Source organism: Poecile atricapillus, chromosome 13 (genome assembly GCF_030490865.1).
Source record: "Poecile atricapillus isolate bPoeAtr1 chromosome 13, bPoeAtr1.hap1, whole genome shotgun sequence".
Lineage (NCBI taxonomy): Eukaryota > Metazoa > Chordata > Aves > Passeriformes > Paridae > Poecile > Poecile atricapillus.
Genome location: NC_081261.1, coordinates 18,102,395 through 18,117,272, shown reverse-complemented (window position 1 = coordinate 18,117,272; position 14,878 = coordinate 18,102,395). Strand labels below are relative to the sequence as shown.

At 44.6% G+C, this 14,878-nt stretch overlaps 1 protein-coding gene across 1 annotated transcript; it reads left to right on the top strand.

Annotated features, from left to right (window-relative positions):
• Window positions 1–1,865: 1,865 nt before the first annotated feature.
• On the top strand, window positions 1,866–11,459 carry LOC131584054 (kazal-type serine protease inhibitor domain-containing protein 1-like). The gene is made up of 4 exons (XM_058848805.1): window positions 1,866–2,625; window positions 9,100–9,260; window positions 9,590–9,734; window positions 11,120–11,459. The coding sequence occupies exons 1-4, from the start codon at window positions 2,169–2,171 to the stop codon at window positions 11,263–11,265; spliced, it is 909 nt and encodes a 302-aa protein (XP_058704788.1). The 5' UTR covers window positions 1,866–2,168; the 3' UTR covers window positions 11,266–11,459.
• The last annotated feature ends 3,419 nt before the right edge of the window (window positions 11,460–14,878 follow it).

Genomic DNA, 14,878 nt, shown 5'->3' with positions numbered 1-14,878 from the left:
CCTAGGGATGGTGCTGGCCTGCAGCCCCTTCCTGCTTTAGTTCCACTTTGCACACGTCTTCACCCCTATAAACATTCCTTTACTTCAAATGAGCCTCAGCAAATCCTTGTCCTATAGGTACTCATCCCCTACAGCTGTGCAGACAGATAATGAAATAGACTGTGATGAGTAGACCCTATAATGCAAAACTAAATGTCCAATTAGGTCTTGATAAGAAATATGAAATAAAACATATCAAACAGGACAAAATAATCAATTTCCCATTAAATTGTGGTTACATTTTTTTCTGACTCTCAATGTTAGAAGCATCACTTGCACACATAATTTACTTGTTTACAGTCTGATTCAGAGTTGAAAGCAAAAACTTGCACATACAGAATATGAATTATCCTAACGATGCAGTGCCCTGCAGGTATCTCCAGGCTGACTTTGAGAAATGTTATCAGTGTGGGCTGGGGGAAATTGAATTTTGTGCTGTCTGGGAGAAGGAAGTGATTTTGAAACAGCCTGCTACTTAAAGGAAGAAGTAATCTCAAATGGTGCAGAAAGTATGGAGCTGAATTTGGGAAAAACCATGGGGATGGTTGGATGAAAAGTAAATATATGACCTCAAAAGATTTGCCTTTGTGAATACAGCCAGAGGATGCTAGGCTGGTACAACAAAATGTGTCCTTTGCTGAGTTTATACAAGCAGTTACACAGCATAAGCAAAAAAAACGAGGAAAAGCTGCTTGTGGAAGATTTTAGAAGTAGGCACAAGCGTGACTTCTCTTTAATTTCAGCTTGTTAACAGTGTCTTAGTTTTATGTGTTTATCTTCCAGCTGTGATGCACATAGGGTTATTTTAAGGTAACACCCAGAAACATTTGCTTTGTAGGCAGTGGTGATCCTTGACTCCTGGCACTGAGCCGTGCATGCAGGCCTGCAGGTCTGATGCTTCACTTCCACCTCCATAACCAAGACAATGAATTGCTGGTGAGCTGCACGTGGTTTGAACAATGGTAACAGCAGCCTGTGGGCTACAGACACCAAATCTCAGCAGCAGGGCAAGGGAAGGGAGATTTTTGCCAGGAGATATAGAGGATGTCTAAATCCTGTCATAAAGAAAGAACATTGTGACACCTGGTGAGAAATGACCCTGCAAAGCCATCTCTCTGAATGGGCAGCCATATACACACAGAAAAAGCATGGAAAGATATCCAAGCTACCTCTTTTATCTTCCTCCATAACCTGCAGTGGAAGCACATCTGAAGAAGCTAAGGCAGAGAAGTTCTTTGAAAAGATGAGCACAGCATCTAATACTTCAGCAGGATCTCCTTCTGAAGCTGTAGCAGTTTGCTCATGTTTGTCTGTGCTCTAAACCTTTGCACGTTGTTCTTAGAGCCAGACATAGACCACATTATTTTGTGTTGCAAGGTACAGACACTGAAAAGAAAATATATGGAGAGACAATGAGCCCTTTAATGGTTTACAGGCATCTTTCATCTTAAACCCGAGAGTTCAAAGTCAATTCCAGCTGTCTTGGATTGCCTCTTGCCTGTACAGATTCTGTAAATAAAGTGTTAATTCAGAGCCCCTAGCTGTGATCAGGAATGTATCACATTTGGTGTTGCATCAAGCTCTAGTCCCTAGAGTACTGGCTTAGCCCCAGGGCACTGGGCTTTTGGGTGCTACTTTGTACACATATTTATCTTTTTGTGACCATCTATTTCACCGGATGGAGGGGTGGGGCACTCCTAGCACTCACTGTTCATTTTACACTCCTTTACCCTGTTCCCCCTTTCTACAATTGCTGCAATGTAATGTTTCAGTAGAGCAAGGCTTTGCAAATTTGGCTCAATGAGACACAGAGCAAAGAGCTTTTCAGAGAGCTTCAACTCAGCTGTCAGAAGGGGCAGTTTGGTCTCTATGCAAGCAGTACTCACATTCCAAACTGCATTAGAAAAAAGCTGCTGGGTTTTTATGCATTTTTTTATCAGTTCCAGATTAGGAGTCTGATACTAATTTTTTCTTAAAGCCTGTATTTGGAGTACAGCTTATATTCTAAAGCAAATCCAGGATTGTGATGTTTTTCTCTCACTAGCTTGCTCTTGTTTTTTGTTTCCTTTTTTTCCCCTCTCCCTGGCTTTACTCCAAGGACCTTTTCTGCTCTTTGTTACACTCTGGAGATGAAGCACCGGATGGTTACAGCAGTGCTGGTAGCACTGGTACAGGTTTCACAGAGTTTCCCTGCCTTGTACCACCGAGGGTGGTGGAGGCTGCTAAGGGAAGGAGATAGTTGTGGAAAATGTGATTTGGCACTCTGCTCTAAGCCCAAGGACTGTCCAGCCGGGACTGTGCTAGATCGCTGCAGCTGCTGTCTGGAATGTGGGAACGTGGAAGGTCAGATCTGCGACTTGGACCAGGGCAATCATTTTTATGGGCAATGTGGGGATCACCTCGAGTGCAGGTTGGATGCTGATGAAGCAAAGTTTGGGGAAGTTCCTGAACCCCAGTGTGTGTGCAAATCTCAAGAGAGCATCTGTGGATCTGATGGGAAAACCTATGAAAACATCTGTCAGTTCAATAAGGCTTTTGCTGCAAAAAGAAACATCACCATGAAACATAAAGGGCCATGTGAATCAGGTAATGTGTACAGAAGCACTTACAAACTGAAAAAAGAGCAGATTTTTATCTTCAAATGTGTTACTAGCTACTCTAACCTAACTTCATTAAACTAATACTGTGTTTTTGTTACAATTATTATTATTATTCTGTTATAACACTACGTTGTGTTAAATGTGTTTCAGCATCTGGTACTTAACCCTGTCTGTTACAAACCTCTATATTAGACTACTGGATTAAATCTAATGATGACTAATAAGGCATCAGTCTACAACCTGGGTCTGTTCTGAGTAATTAGAGTATGATTGCTATAATCAGAGTATGATTTTGTTTCCTACAGAAGTTGTATGCATAATAGGGAATTGGTGAACAGGATAGTCTGAGAGGAATGGGTAAATAATTGTTATTGTAACAGCACTGACCTAATTTTAAAGTGCTGATAGCAAAGCAGATCTCATTAATTAGATAGATAGATAGATAGATAGATAGATAGATAGATAGATAGATAGATAGATAGATAGATAGATAGATAGATAGATCCTGTGTATACATACACACACACAGGTACATGTATGCATGTGTGTATACATGTGTGCATGTGTACCCACCTGTGAGGATACATGGTATGCAGTGAAGCAGGGGCAGTAGAATAATATAGGGTTTAATTAACAGCTCTGTCCTTTCTACCGAAAAGGTCCAAAATAATCCAATTCAGAATCATCATAAAATCTAGCTAATCCATGAAAGAGAAATCCAAATAGCAGAGCAGAATCAAGCTGAAACAATTTCCTTAAAGGACTCTTAAAATGCACAGTGGTCTCTGATGATTGTTAGTGGGAGGATTCAGTACAGGGGACTCCTGCTCCCTGCTCATATGCTGTTCCCATTCTTTGCATTACTACAGGTCGTTACTCCTGGGCATCTTTCACTTTATACACAACTATAAAATGAAAATGTGAAGAGGCTTTTGTTTGTTTCTAAATGAGAATTTACTGTGGTTTTTTAAGTTAATCAAGTATTTCCTCAAATGAAGTAAGTAGAAGAGGTCAGTGGGTCACAGTTCTGGGAATCTGAAATTGCAGCTCTGGCAAAGGACTTCATATGGGAGTAACTCAGGTATATTTCACACACTCTTCTCTAGCAGTCTTAGACTGCTGTGCTTTTATATTGAATGAACAAGGGATATTGAACTCTTAGAAAAAGTGATGAACAGTTAATATCAGGAAATTCTTTCCTCTCTCTAGCTGCAAGAGAGAGATCCAGTAGAGAATCCTTCATTTGCTATCAGGATATTAAGATGGAAAACGAGGCTTGTCAGAAAAGGGACATGCACGCCAGCCTGCAGTACAACTAAGAGCCTGTTAGCTCAGGAAGGAGCCCTTGCTTGGATTAAGTAGCAGCAGTTCTTGTGGGCATAACCCCCCCAGCAAGATTTCGGCCAGAAGTGCTACTCCCTTAGCGAGTGCCGCTAATTTTACAGCAGGGGCAGCTGCTCAGGCACACACGCTTAAAGCAGTGGTTCCTCTAATTAATTTAACAGAACTGGCCGCGTACAAGAGACTTTTTAATTTGGAAGTACTATCACGTTTAGTTGCTGGTGTCATCCAGCAGCCCCCAGTCTACCCCGAGGCGCAACGCACTGCTGCTCCTCCAGCAGGAGGAGGATCCTGGCTGCTCTGTTCTGCAAGCAGGCATCAACCTAGCGCTTTCCCACTGATCCCCTGGCTCCCCAGAAAGGCTGGAGCCTCTCTCCGGGAATGCAGTCATCCTAACCGCTCAGCTTACTGAAATGCACAGGAGCCTGCGGAGAGTTCACAGCCGTGTCACTGCAGCGCAGAGCTTAGTTAAGAAGGAGGCTGTGGCGGGGGAAAACACCCAGCTGGAGCACGGCCGAGCTAGGCAGAGCGCTGGAGCTTGGGCAGGGTGCTGGGCTGGCAGCGACGGGGGTCCCGAATGTGCTTCTGCTGCCCCCGAGCTGCCGCTCCCCACGCTGGCTCGGCAGCCTTGGAGCCCGGCCGGGGCCCGGCGCTCGGAGGCGAGCGGAGAGGCTGCAGCGGGCACGGAGGGGCTGCAGGGGAGCAGGGAGGGGCTGCAGGGGGCACGGAGGGGCTGCAGAGCGGCTCGGAGGGGCCGCAGAGGGGCTCGGAGGGGCCGCAGAGAGGCACGGAGCGGCTGCAGAGGGGCTCGGAGGGGCCGCAGAGGGGCTCGGAGGGGCTGCAGAGAGGCTCGGAGGGGCTGCAGAGGGGCTCGGAGGGGCCGCCACGGGCGTGGCTGTCCCGGTAGCGCCCAGCCCAGCCCAGCCCAGCACGGACACCGCGCTCAGGTCCGGCCGCTCCGGGGACAGCTGGTGACAAAGGGCAGCAGGAACCTGGCTCTGAGACCAGCGAACGCTGCAGCACGGGCTGGCCTGACCGCGATTTGCATGCCAAACAAACACTGAGCACTGTGGGGTTTTGGTACCAAGCTATAAATATAACCTTCACTCGGCTCAAAGTACTTTGTTTTGTTTTTCTCTCCTTCAAAGCATCTGCTGATTCCTCTTGATGCCAAATGAATTAATTGTATACAGCAGACAATGAATAAATAAATAAATAAATAACAATAAACTCCTTTCATCAGAGGAGTACAGCCTTTCATCTTTCTTCTCTTGCCAGAAAAAGAGGAAAAAGGCCTAGCTCGCTAAAGGAACATGGAAAAATCCTTTCCTTGCTGAAAGCTAGTTTTGATCAGTTTATCTAATAATTTACCAAGGCTACTAAGTACATTGAGTATATTCAGATTCTCTACAAGTAAACCATCCCCATTCACATTCAAACATTTCTCGTTGATAATTTAATGAACTAACAGAACAATCTAGCAGTGATTATTTTTATACTTAGCTATGTCACATTATTTATTTTAAATGTAAATTTTGGAGTAAAAGCAAATAAAATGCCACAAAAATTTCAGCCATTTCAATCTAATCAGACATAGATTAGCAAAAATTAAAAATATACAATATGGGGAAAAATAACCTATTAATTATGTAATTAATTGGTCTGGAGTGATGATGGGTTGATTGTGAAAGGTCAAACAGTATTTTGACTTTTCCTGGTTTCTGGTTTACATCTTCTATAACACAGAGGGATAGATAATTCATGACTGACTGGGACAGTAAAAGGAAAACAGCAGCTCCTGGCCATTCAGCTCTGGACACCAGGACATCAGAAAATTTTCCACAGCTAGCAACAAAAATTTATCTAGTCTAGGAATCAAAATGATAGGTTATCATAACAGTACAGCTCTGTTTCTAATCAGTTATGCAAACAAAGTACACACAGATATGCATGGGAGAATTTGTCTGAACACAAAACCTGAAACAATAAAAAAAATGTTCATAAGCTTCTGTTTAAATTGTAGAACACTACTTCAATTTTCCTCCACAGAACACAGCAAAATGATGTTGTGAGGTTGTAGTATTTTATTTCTGAGGACACTTCAAGTTTGGGTTGACAATGAAAGTATTGGTGGTGTGTTGAGATTCAGAAAGGGCTGTTTGCTTGGATCAGAAGTGATGCTTGCTGTGAGCTTGGTCTCAGGTGATGCCAGTCCTGGTAAGCCCTGGTCAGCTGCAGGACTGAGACCTGGCATTTTTCAGCAGTCTGCTGCATTCTCTCGGTTCATGGCAAGAGGGGTGTTCCCAGGGCAGAATTATCCTGGTGCATGGTAGGCAGTGCTGCACAGCTGTAATGTCAATTTGTGATTCAGGCCTTTGTGTCCTCCAGACACCGGATGTGTTCCCGTGGGTGGCTGAGCCACAGCTGGGGAGAGTGACAAGGCAGGACCAGGGAATCCACAGGACACCTGAGTTAGCAGCACAACAGAAACACTCACCAGGCAACACCTGCCTATTTGAAAGGTTTTTACACTGTCTCTGTGTGGGAGCAATTAAAATAACTCCTCTGAGTCAATGTAGACTTTTGGTTTCTTTTGTACATTTTAGGCTTAACTGCAGTAGATGCATCATTAAAAGGATGGTTTTTCCATTAATTTTAAGATTTAAAAATATAGTTTAATATCAGACCCTCTGTGATCAGTTCATAGGCAAAAAAATGACTTCTCATACAAGATATTCAAGTAATGCTGATTTGAATAAAGATTTTTGAAATAATAGATTCTGAATGTACAGTTCTCATGAAAGAGCAAGCATTTAAGGATTTAAGTTTCCTAGTTTGAAAAACCTTACTTTTGAAGAGTAGCAAGACATTTAAAGAGGCATTAATAGATGGGAAAATTGATTGTTTTCTGCGTAATTTGTTTGCAATTAATTTTAATCAGTATGCATTTAATATTTTCTGCACAGACACCAATCCTGAAAAACTGACAAATGTGTTATAAATTGTTGCTTGAAAACATGGAACAGGCTGTTACAGTTTCAAATGCCAAAGAATAAATGCTGCACCTAGGTACTGATTCGAATATTGCAAGTAAAAATATATAAATTATTTACTTTAGGTTTCTATTTCCAAGCATCTGGGATGGGGATGGGGGGGGGGGGGGATGTAATTCAATATAAGCCAAATCACCCAGAAAATGCGTTCCTTTTTGAGCACTGGTCTGGAAATAAAAAACAGGTTTTAGACGGCAAAACATTTCTTCTTGTTGACAAACAGATCAGGGAAACGTAGGCAGGGATGTCCAGCGCAGGAATGAATGAATATTCATTCAGCAACAGTCCGTGCTGGCAGTAACGCGCCGCGTTCTCCGCCGCCGGAGCCGGCCCGGCTGGTGCGGGCATGGGCAGGGAGGCTCCGCTGGCTCAGGGCAGGGCTGGCTCAGGGCTGGTTCAGGGCTGGCTCAGGGCTGGTTCAGGGCAGGGCTGGCTCAGGGCAGGGAGGCTCCGCTGGCTCAGGGCAGGGCTGGCTCAGGGCTGGCTCAGGGCAGGGCCGGCTCAGGGCAGGGCTGGCTCAGGGCTGGCTCAAGGCTGGCTCAGGGTTGGCTCAGGGCAGGGCTGGCTCAGGGCAGGCTCAGGGCTGGCTCAGGGCAGGGCTGGCTCAGGGCTGGCTCAGGGCTGGCTCAGGGCAGGGCTGGCTCAGGGCTTTCTCAGGGCAGGTCTGGCTCAGGGCTGGGCTGGCTCAGGGCAGGGCTGGCTCAGGGCTGGCTCAAGGCTGGCTCAGGGTTGGCTCAGGGCAGGGCCGGCTCAGGGCAGGGCCGGCTCAGGGCAGGGCCGGCTCAGGGCAGGGCTGGCTCAGGGCCGGCTCAGGGCAGGGCTGGCTCAGGGCAGGGCTGGCTCAGGGCTGGCTCAGGGCAGGGCTGGCTCAGGGCTGGCTCAGGGCAGGGCTGGCTCAGGGCTTTCTCAGGGCTGGGCTGGCTCAGGGCAGGGCCGGCTCAGGGCAGGGCTGGCTCAGGACAGGGCCGGCTCAGGGCAGGGCTGGCTCAGGGCCGGCTCAGGGCAGGGCTGGCTCAGGGCAGGGCTGGCTCAGGGCTGGCTCAGGGCAGGGCTGGCTCAGGGCTTTCTCAGGGCTGGGCTGGCTCAGGGCAGGGCCGGCTCAGGGCAGGGCTGGCTCAGGGCCGGCTCAGGGCAGGGCTGGCTCAGGGCAGGGCTGGCTCAGGGCTGGCTCAGGGCAGGGCTGGCTCAGGGCAGGGCTGGCTCAGGGCTTTCTCAGGGCTGGGCTGGCTCAGGGCTTTCTCAGGGCTGGGCTGGCTCAGGGCAGGGCTGGCTCCGCCGGCTCCGCCCGCTCCAGGCCCCGCGCGCTCCCTCTCGTGGCTGCCGACCGCTTTTGTTTCGGGAAAAGGGACACAGGAGAATTGCGAGGCAATCGGTACTGGAGGGGGTGACAATACGAGAGCATGAGGGAACAAGTAAGTGGAAATGTAACAGTGTGACAAGCGTAACATGAAACTTTACAGAAATAATTGTACTTCAATGCTTTTCATTCCTAATGGGAATATTGGATGACATCTATGGCAATAAGGATGAATGCATTAATGCTGTTGTAACTTCTGACTACCACGGGTAACAGTGCTCGACAATGTTAAGCGACTTCAAGGCAATGACGAACTCAGAAAAAGCCAGCAATAGCAGCATTTTGGTTTTCAGCTAACCCAAATACAACACATTCAAAGCTATCACACAATCAAATTGCTCTGGGCTGCAGAATTTCCTGTGCTTTCCTCTGAAGCCCAGGACCGCTACTGGCGGCTCTTCTGCGGGGGGTGAGCCTGGCACACAATGACAGCTCATGGGGCAAAACTGAGCCCTCGATTCCAGCTCGGGATCCACGATCAGTTGCAAGGGGAAGAATAGACCTGAGTAAGCGTTTTTAGAAAGCCCAGACACAAGGTTTTTGAGCTTTAAAAGGTGTTTGGAATCACGTGGCTCTTCACAGTGTATGAGAGCCAAAAGGCAAATACAGTCTGATGGTATCCTGTGAAGCAGGGATTAGTGTTAACAAACCTTTTGTGTTTGTGTTCTTTGTTCACTATCTCCTAAAGCACCCTGTCGGTTCTTTGCAGCTCCTGTTATTTCTACACCACCTCAGGATGCTCAGAATTACACTGGAAGTGATGTCATTTTTGGCTGTGAGGTGTTGGCCTATCCTATGCCACAGCTTGAATGGAAAAAAAAGGGGAATAAAATATTTCTGCCAGGAGATGACACCCACGTCTCAGTTCAGGTAAAACTTGAATTTACCACTGCATGCAGTCTGGGGACTGCAGGGAATGCACGGTGGGTAATCTGTGAATTCCTCCTACAGAACACAATACTGTTGCAATAAACAGATTCCCAACAGGGGCCCTGTGGTTATGCAAAGAGTGATGATTTTTGTCAGTGCTTCGGCAGCAGAAGGAACACCCAGGGTACCACTTAGGCCTCTTTATGAGGCTTTAGTCCAAGCCAGATGAAACTGTCATGAAGTGTGAAAGTTCCCATGGAATGTCATGTCAATCCATAAAACCTGTCTTTTTTTCAACTTAATTTCAATCATTTCTTTCCTTCTTAAAGGCAAGAGGTGGGCCTCAGAAGTATGGTGTGACAGGCTGGCTGCAGATTCAAGGCCTGAAAAAATCAGATGAAGGCATTTATATTTGCCACACCAAAAATAAACATGGTGCAACATATGCCTCTGCAAGATTGAAAGTCATTGATGGTAATTCTTTTTTATTTGGATAAATGTAAAAAATGTAAAATGTAAAAAATATAAAAATGCATACAAGCAAAGGATGCAAAGGACGGGGTTGTTGGAATGCAAATGAAGCATAAGAGGAATTACCCAAAGCTGTCCATATTTTCACTCTTCTGTGTGCTTTTATTTCACTTTATTTCCTAATGGGTTTATATAGTAATGCTTTGCTGCAAATTATACCAGCTTCCAGAAAACAGAAAGCTGTGGATTGGAGCCATACAGCTGAGACACATTATCCCACAGTCCTTATCCCAGAGAAGTCTTTTGATGTTAGCAGGACCCAGAACAACAGCTGGTGTAACTCAGGGAGTCTTTGAATCATGGCAGGTCTGCTTAGCTGTTTATTTTTCATAAAATTAGGAAGGAAACAGTTGTTCCTTAATGAGAGTGGTTTGAAAGATGCAAGAAATAGCTTTGCTATTGATTTGCTTTGGGCCCAGCCCTGCAGAATAATAACCTTCCTCCTCTACAGAGAACTGTTTTTCCTGGCAAATTCAGGATAAAGATGCACTGTCATATTTATCTCCTGGTCTAGGGGAGTTTGTCAGTCATCCAGTTTCCACAAGTGGCTTTCAAAGTTTATTTTCTCTGGGAATATTTGCAGATGCACAGGAGCTGCAGAGGACTGATATCATAGTTTACTAGTATGAGGAATTAAATGCATTTTCAACATATCCTCAGCACAGGAGAGACATGGACCTGTTAGAGTGGGTCCAGAGGAAGCCATGGAGATCTCCAGGTGCTGGAGTACCTCTGCACCGGAGACAGGCTGAGCAAGCTGCTGTGCTAAGCCTGGGGAGGAGAAGGCTCTGGGGAGATCCCAGAGCTCTTCCAGTCCCTAAAGGGGGAGTACTAGAAGAAGGGAGAGGGACTTTTTATACAGGCAGACAGAGGTTGGACAAGGGAGAATAGTTTTAAACTTAAATGGGAGAGATTTAGATTAGATCTTAGGAAGAAATTTAGGAAGAAATTAGATCTTACTCAGAGCATGGTGAAACACTGACACAGGTTTTTCAAAGAAGTAGTCCATCCCAAGACAGGGATGGACACTTCAGGGCTTGGAGCAAGCTATAGGATAGTGGAAATGTCCCTGCTCATGGAAGGGGGTGGAACAAGATGAGCTCTAAGATCCATTTCAAACAAACCTATTCTGGGATTCCATGATTCTACATAGAAATTTGCTCGTGACCTTCAGTGGTATGAGGTCAAGCCATTGTCTAAAACCCCTGTCCTTTTCTTAGATAACAAGGATTCAGAAACCCTGAGCTTGCTGTACAAATCCAAACCCATACCTTCCTCTGTGTTCCTCTCTTCAACTAATTTGATCTGGTTTCAATTACATCTTGCAGACCCATCTCCTGCATTTGCACTTGCTGCTGGCAGCAGAAGCGCAAGCTACAGCATTGAATACGAGGAGTATTTTGACAATTCTGATGAGGAGGATGATGAAGAATATGAATCCGGGGACTACGATAATGGAAACAACTCTGAATAATAATTTTTATACATCTCTTGTCCAAATCCTTTCACACAGTTATATTTACCAGTAGTCTCTGTACTGTAAGTGGCTCTTCTGCTAACACACATCTACATATCCACCTTCCTGAAATGCAGCTTTGGGTGAAGTGTATTATGCTACTCACCAGAAATAAGAACAGTTGTAACACCATATATTTAGACTATTAAATAAAGTCCTTCAGCATTTACTTTTCTACTAAGTATGCCAGAGGGATCCAATTTTATATTAATTTTTAAATTGTCTTATAATTTCTTTCACACATTCTAATTTGTCTAGCAAAAAGGCCAATAGTTAAACAAAAATTTTACTGTGTATCAATTTTCTTTTTTTCTGTAAAGTACTAAGAAATATCAAGAGATTGTTCACATGGCAACAAACCTAAGTAAGTGTGGCAGCTGCAAAACAGTCTTTGATCTTCTTAGTACATGTTTTCTCATAAGTTTCACCAGGATTTTCCTTCTCATCTGAAATTTTCCATGTCTCATCAAAGTTAAATTGTCTGTCTTTTGGGGGATGATCTTGTTTACTGTTAACAGATCCATGAAGCAATCACAGTCTAAAGCCAGTAAGTGCTGTTTTACAGTCAATACTCCTAGCCAGAAAAGATTCCTTGTGCATTCAAACCTCTGAGCACACCTTTGGGCTCCTTCTTGTAGCAGCTCCTGCATCCCTCCCCACAGCAGTGGCTCCCTCCCAGCAGCCTGGGAGCAGTTCAGGGTTTGGGATCATGAGCTTCCCCCTGAACAGATGCTGGTCGGTGAGCATTCCTGCAGCGTGAAGGCAGCAGCTGCTCTGTAGCTTGATGCATGTCCTTCAAACACACAGGGGCTGCACTCCAGAGCCAGGACCTGTCCTTTGTCTGGGGCTGTGAACAAGTTGCCCCTACGCCAGAGCCATCAGCATTGCCAGGCTGCTGTAAAGGCGGCAATCCAGGGGAACACAGGAACTTTGTTCTGACTGATCCATGAACCAGACAGCAGCAGAGATGGAGTCAAAATCACAGCACTTCCAAGGGCTGAGTGAGCACCCTGAAAAATTTATTTAATGGCTTTTATTAACTAATTACATGAAGGCTGGCTCTGAGTTAATAGGTAAAGGAAAGCTGTGCTTACACCTCTGGTTCCCACTGGCTGAGGGCAGATGCACAGCAGTAAATTCCTGAACATTTTCAGGATTAAGGCAGCAGAAGCTCAGGCATCTGCAGGGAAAGCCTTGGTATGGGCAGGCTCCTTGGGCTGAGGTAGGTGCTGTGCAGTGATCCCTGCACACACTGAGGTGGCCACCAGCTGGATTCCCAGGTACAGGGAGGCTCCAAGGGCCCTGCACACACACGCTGTAGGATTTTCAATGCATTACACTGCCTCACAAGTTCTTCTTTTAATGCACTATTTGTGCCCTTCTTTACTACCAGAAAGATTTTTCTTTTCAATTTGAAATTCTTTAAGAAATTTGCTATAGACTGTGTTTGCCCTGAGTATTATTGACCTCTGTCCAGCAAACAACCAAAGAATAATCTATTTCATTTCAGGCTTCATGGGGTATTATTTTCTTATGAGAAGAAAGTGTGTCATTGTGTTATTGGAAAAGATAAATTAGTTTTAATTAGGAAGTGGCTTCATATTTAACTACTGATTTTGTTTTTATGGACTCTTCCTGGTCTTCTTAGTGATATGTTAATAACTTTTTTTGCTTATCCACTATATATTAACGTAAACATAAAATTATCTCATAGAAATTACTATTTACTTTTTATGGAACTATTTAATATGCAGACATACACTCAAGATCAACTGTGATCTGCATTGCAAATTAATGAATTAGATTACTAAAGTAATCACTAAATAGTGGCTATATCTATTGGTATAATATAGTACATGGCACAGAAAATAATCTTGAAATCATTAGCCATAGAAAGAAATTAGAATTCCTCAGGGCCTTTTGTTATTGTTAATGGAAAATGAAAAACAGAAAGAAAAGAATGTTTTAAGGAGAAAATGTGCAGCAGAACTCTAGCAAATACTGGTCTGCAAGTGTTTGGCCTGGTGGAGTATGTCTACTTAAGAAAAGCTAACAGTCCCAGAACAAAGAATTCTAAATTAAATATGTTGCATTTCTCACTCTGTGTATTTTTGATATATATTTAATAAGTTCTTGTAAATTATCAGCCATTCCTTTCAAAGTATCAGCCATTGCAGTAAGAAAACTGCATTTTAGGAAAAATCCCAGTGTGATGCAAACAAAAGGAGCACTGATACCTTCAACCATTCCTAGTTTCTTTTTTGTTGCAGGGGACACAAATGGTTGGTTTTTTAATATGCTTTAATCAAGTAATTTATTATTAAATTTTAAAAAGCGTGGAGAAGGTTCAGTCCTCTTTAAGGATCTCACTGTGAATGCATTGCCTGTAGCAACAGATCTGCTCACGTAAGTCAAAGGAACAGCAAGTTCAAGAAGTGAGGTTTATTCCACCTAGTGGGAAATGAGCCCAGCTGGAGCTGAAAACGGTGTATTAGTCCTGGCACTGTATTCTGCAAGGCAGACCTAAAGCCTTCTTTAACTGAGCTTCCACAGAAGACTGGTAAACTTTGTTACATGCAAGTCTGAACTTCATGGCACGGCTTCCTCCTGTGGCACAAGCATCTTCACATTATTTCCCCCGCCCACGTGAAGGTAAAGGAATTGCATAGAAGTTGCTAAAGAAATTATTACACTGCTTAATGCAGAAGGTCATTTGGGCAGGTCCCTGACATAGGCTGGGGTACTTTCACAATTTAACATTGTTACTCGCTGTGTTCAAGTTTTGTTAGATATAAGCCTAGGAATACATTAACTCTTTAGGTGGAGCAATTTTTTTCCCCCTAAAATAATCAGGATATAGCTGACAAAAATTGGATATAGAAAGGCTGTGTCTGTGTTCCAGAGACTGGAATTATTCAAATGATGGTTAAAGGAGGTGCCAGGGCTGCTCTGTGCAGCTGGGCACAGCACGGGCTCCCTGCCTGCTCCGTGGAATAGCTTTGTGCTCTCTCATTCCGTCCGTGCTCAGCTGTCACCTCGGGCAGGAGACCCAGGCCAGGGGGACAGACGTTTCTGGCCAGGAACAAACACCCTCCAGACAAGCTGCAAATTGGCTCATCCTGCAGAAAGCCCAGCTCTCAGTTACACTTAGGTGTGTATGCTATCTGCAGACTCTGCTCGTGAACTATTTATTTATTAACCCATTTCCATAATTTTCCTTCAGACAAATAATTAATGAAGGTATTTCGTATAAAAGCATACGGTTCAGTGATTCAAGTGATAGCTCATGTACAAAGAAACTACTCTTCCTACCTTGATTCGATTGTCATATTAATTGTTTCTCGACCTCACTGCTTAAGATGAATCCAGCAAATACACCCAGTTCGTGTTTTCCTTCCAGGTCTAAAGCAATTTCCATCTCCAGAGACATCCTACCAGCGTGTGCCCCTTATTTGGGGCTACCGCTTCACATGGTAATCTTTGCAAAGTGGGCAATAAAGCATCAGGGAAGCATTACGAATTTTACACCAACTGCTCAGGCCCTTCATCCTCGCAAGGTGGCCGCCGCACT

What these genes read in the sequence shown, in the direction of transcription:
- LOC131584054 (XM_058848805.1), top strand. Translation starts at nt 2,169, where the DNA reads ATGAAGCACCGGATGGTTACAGCAGTGCTGGTAGCACTGGTACAGGTT. An exon ending in TAAAGGGCCATGTGAATCAG is followed by an intron (nt 2,626 to 9,099) that starts GTAATGTGTACA and finishes GGTTCTTTGCAG; the next exon opens with CTCCTGTTATTTCTACACCA. An exon ending in AAGATTGAAAGTCATTGATG is followed by an intron (nt 9,735 to 11,119) that starts GTAATTCTTTTT and finishes TACATCTTGCAG; the next exon opens with ACCCATCTCCTGCATTTGCA.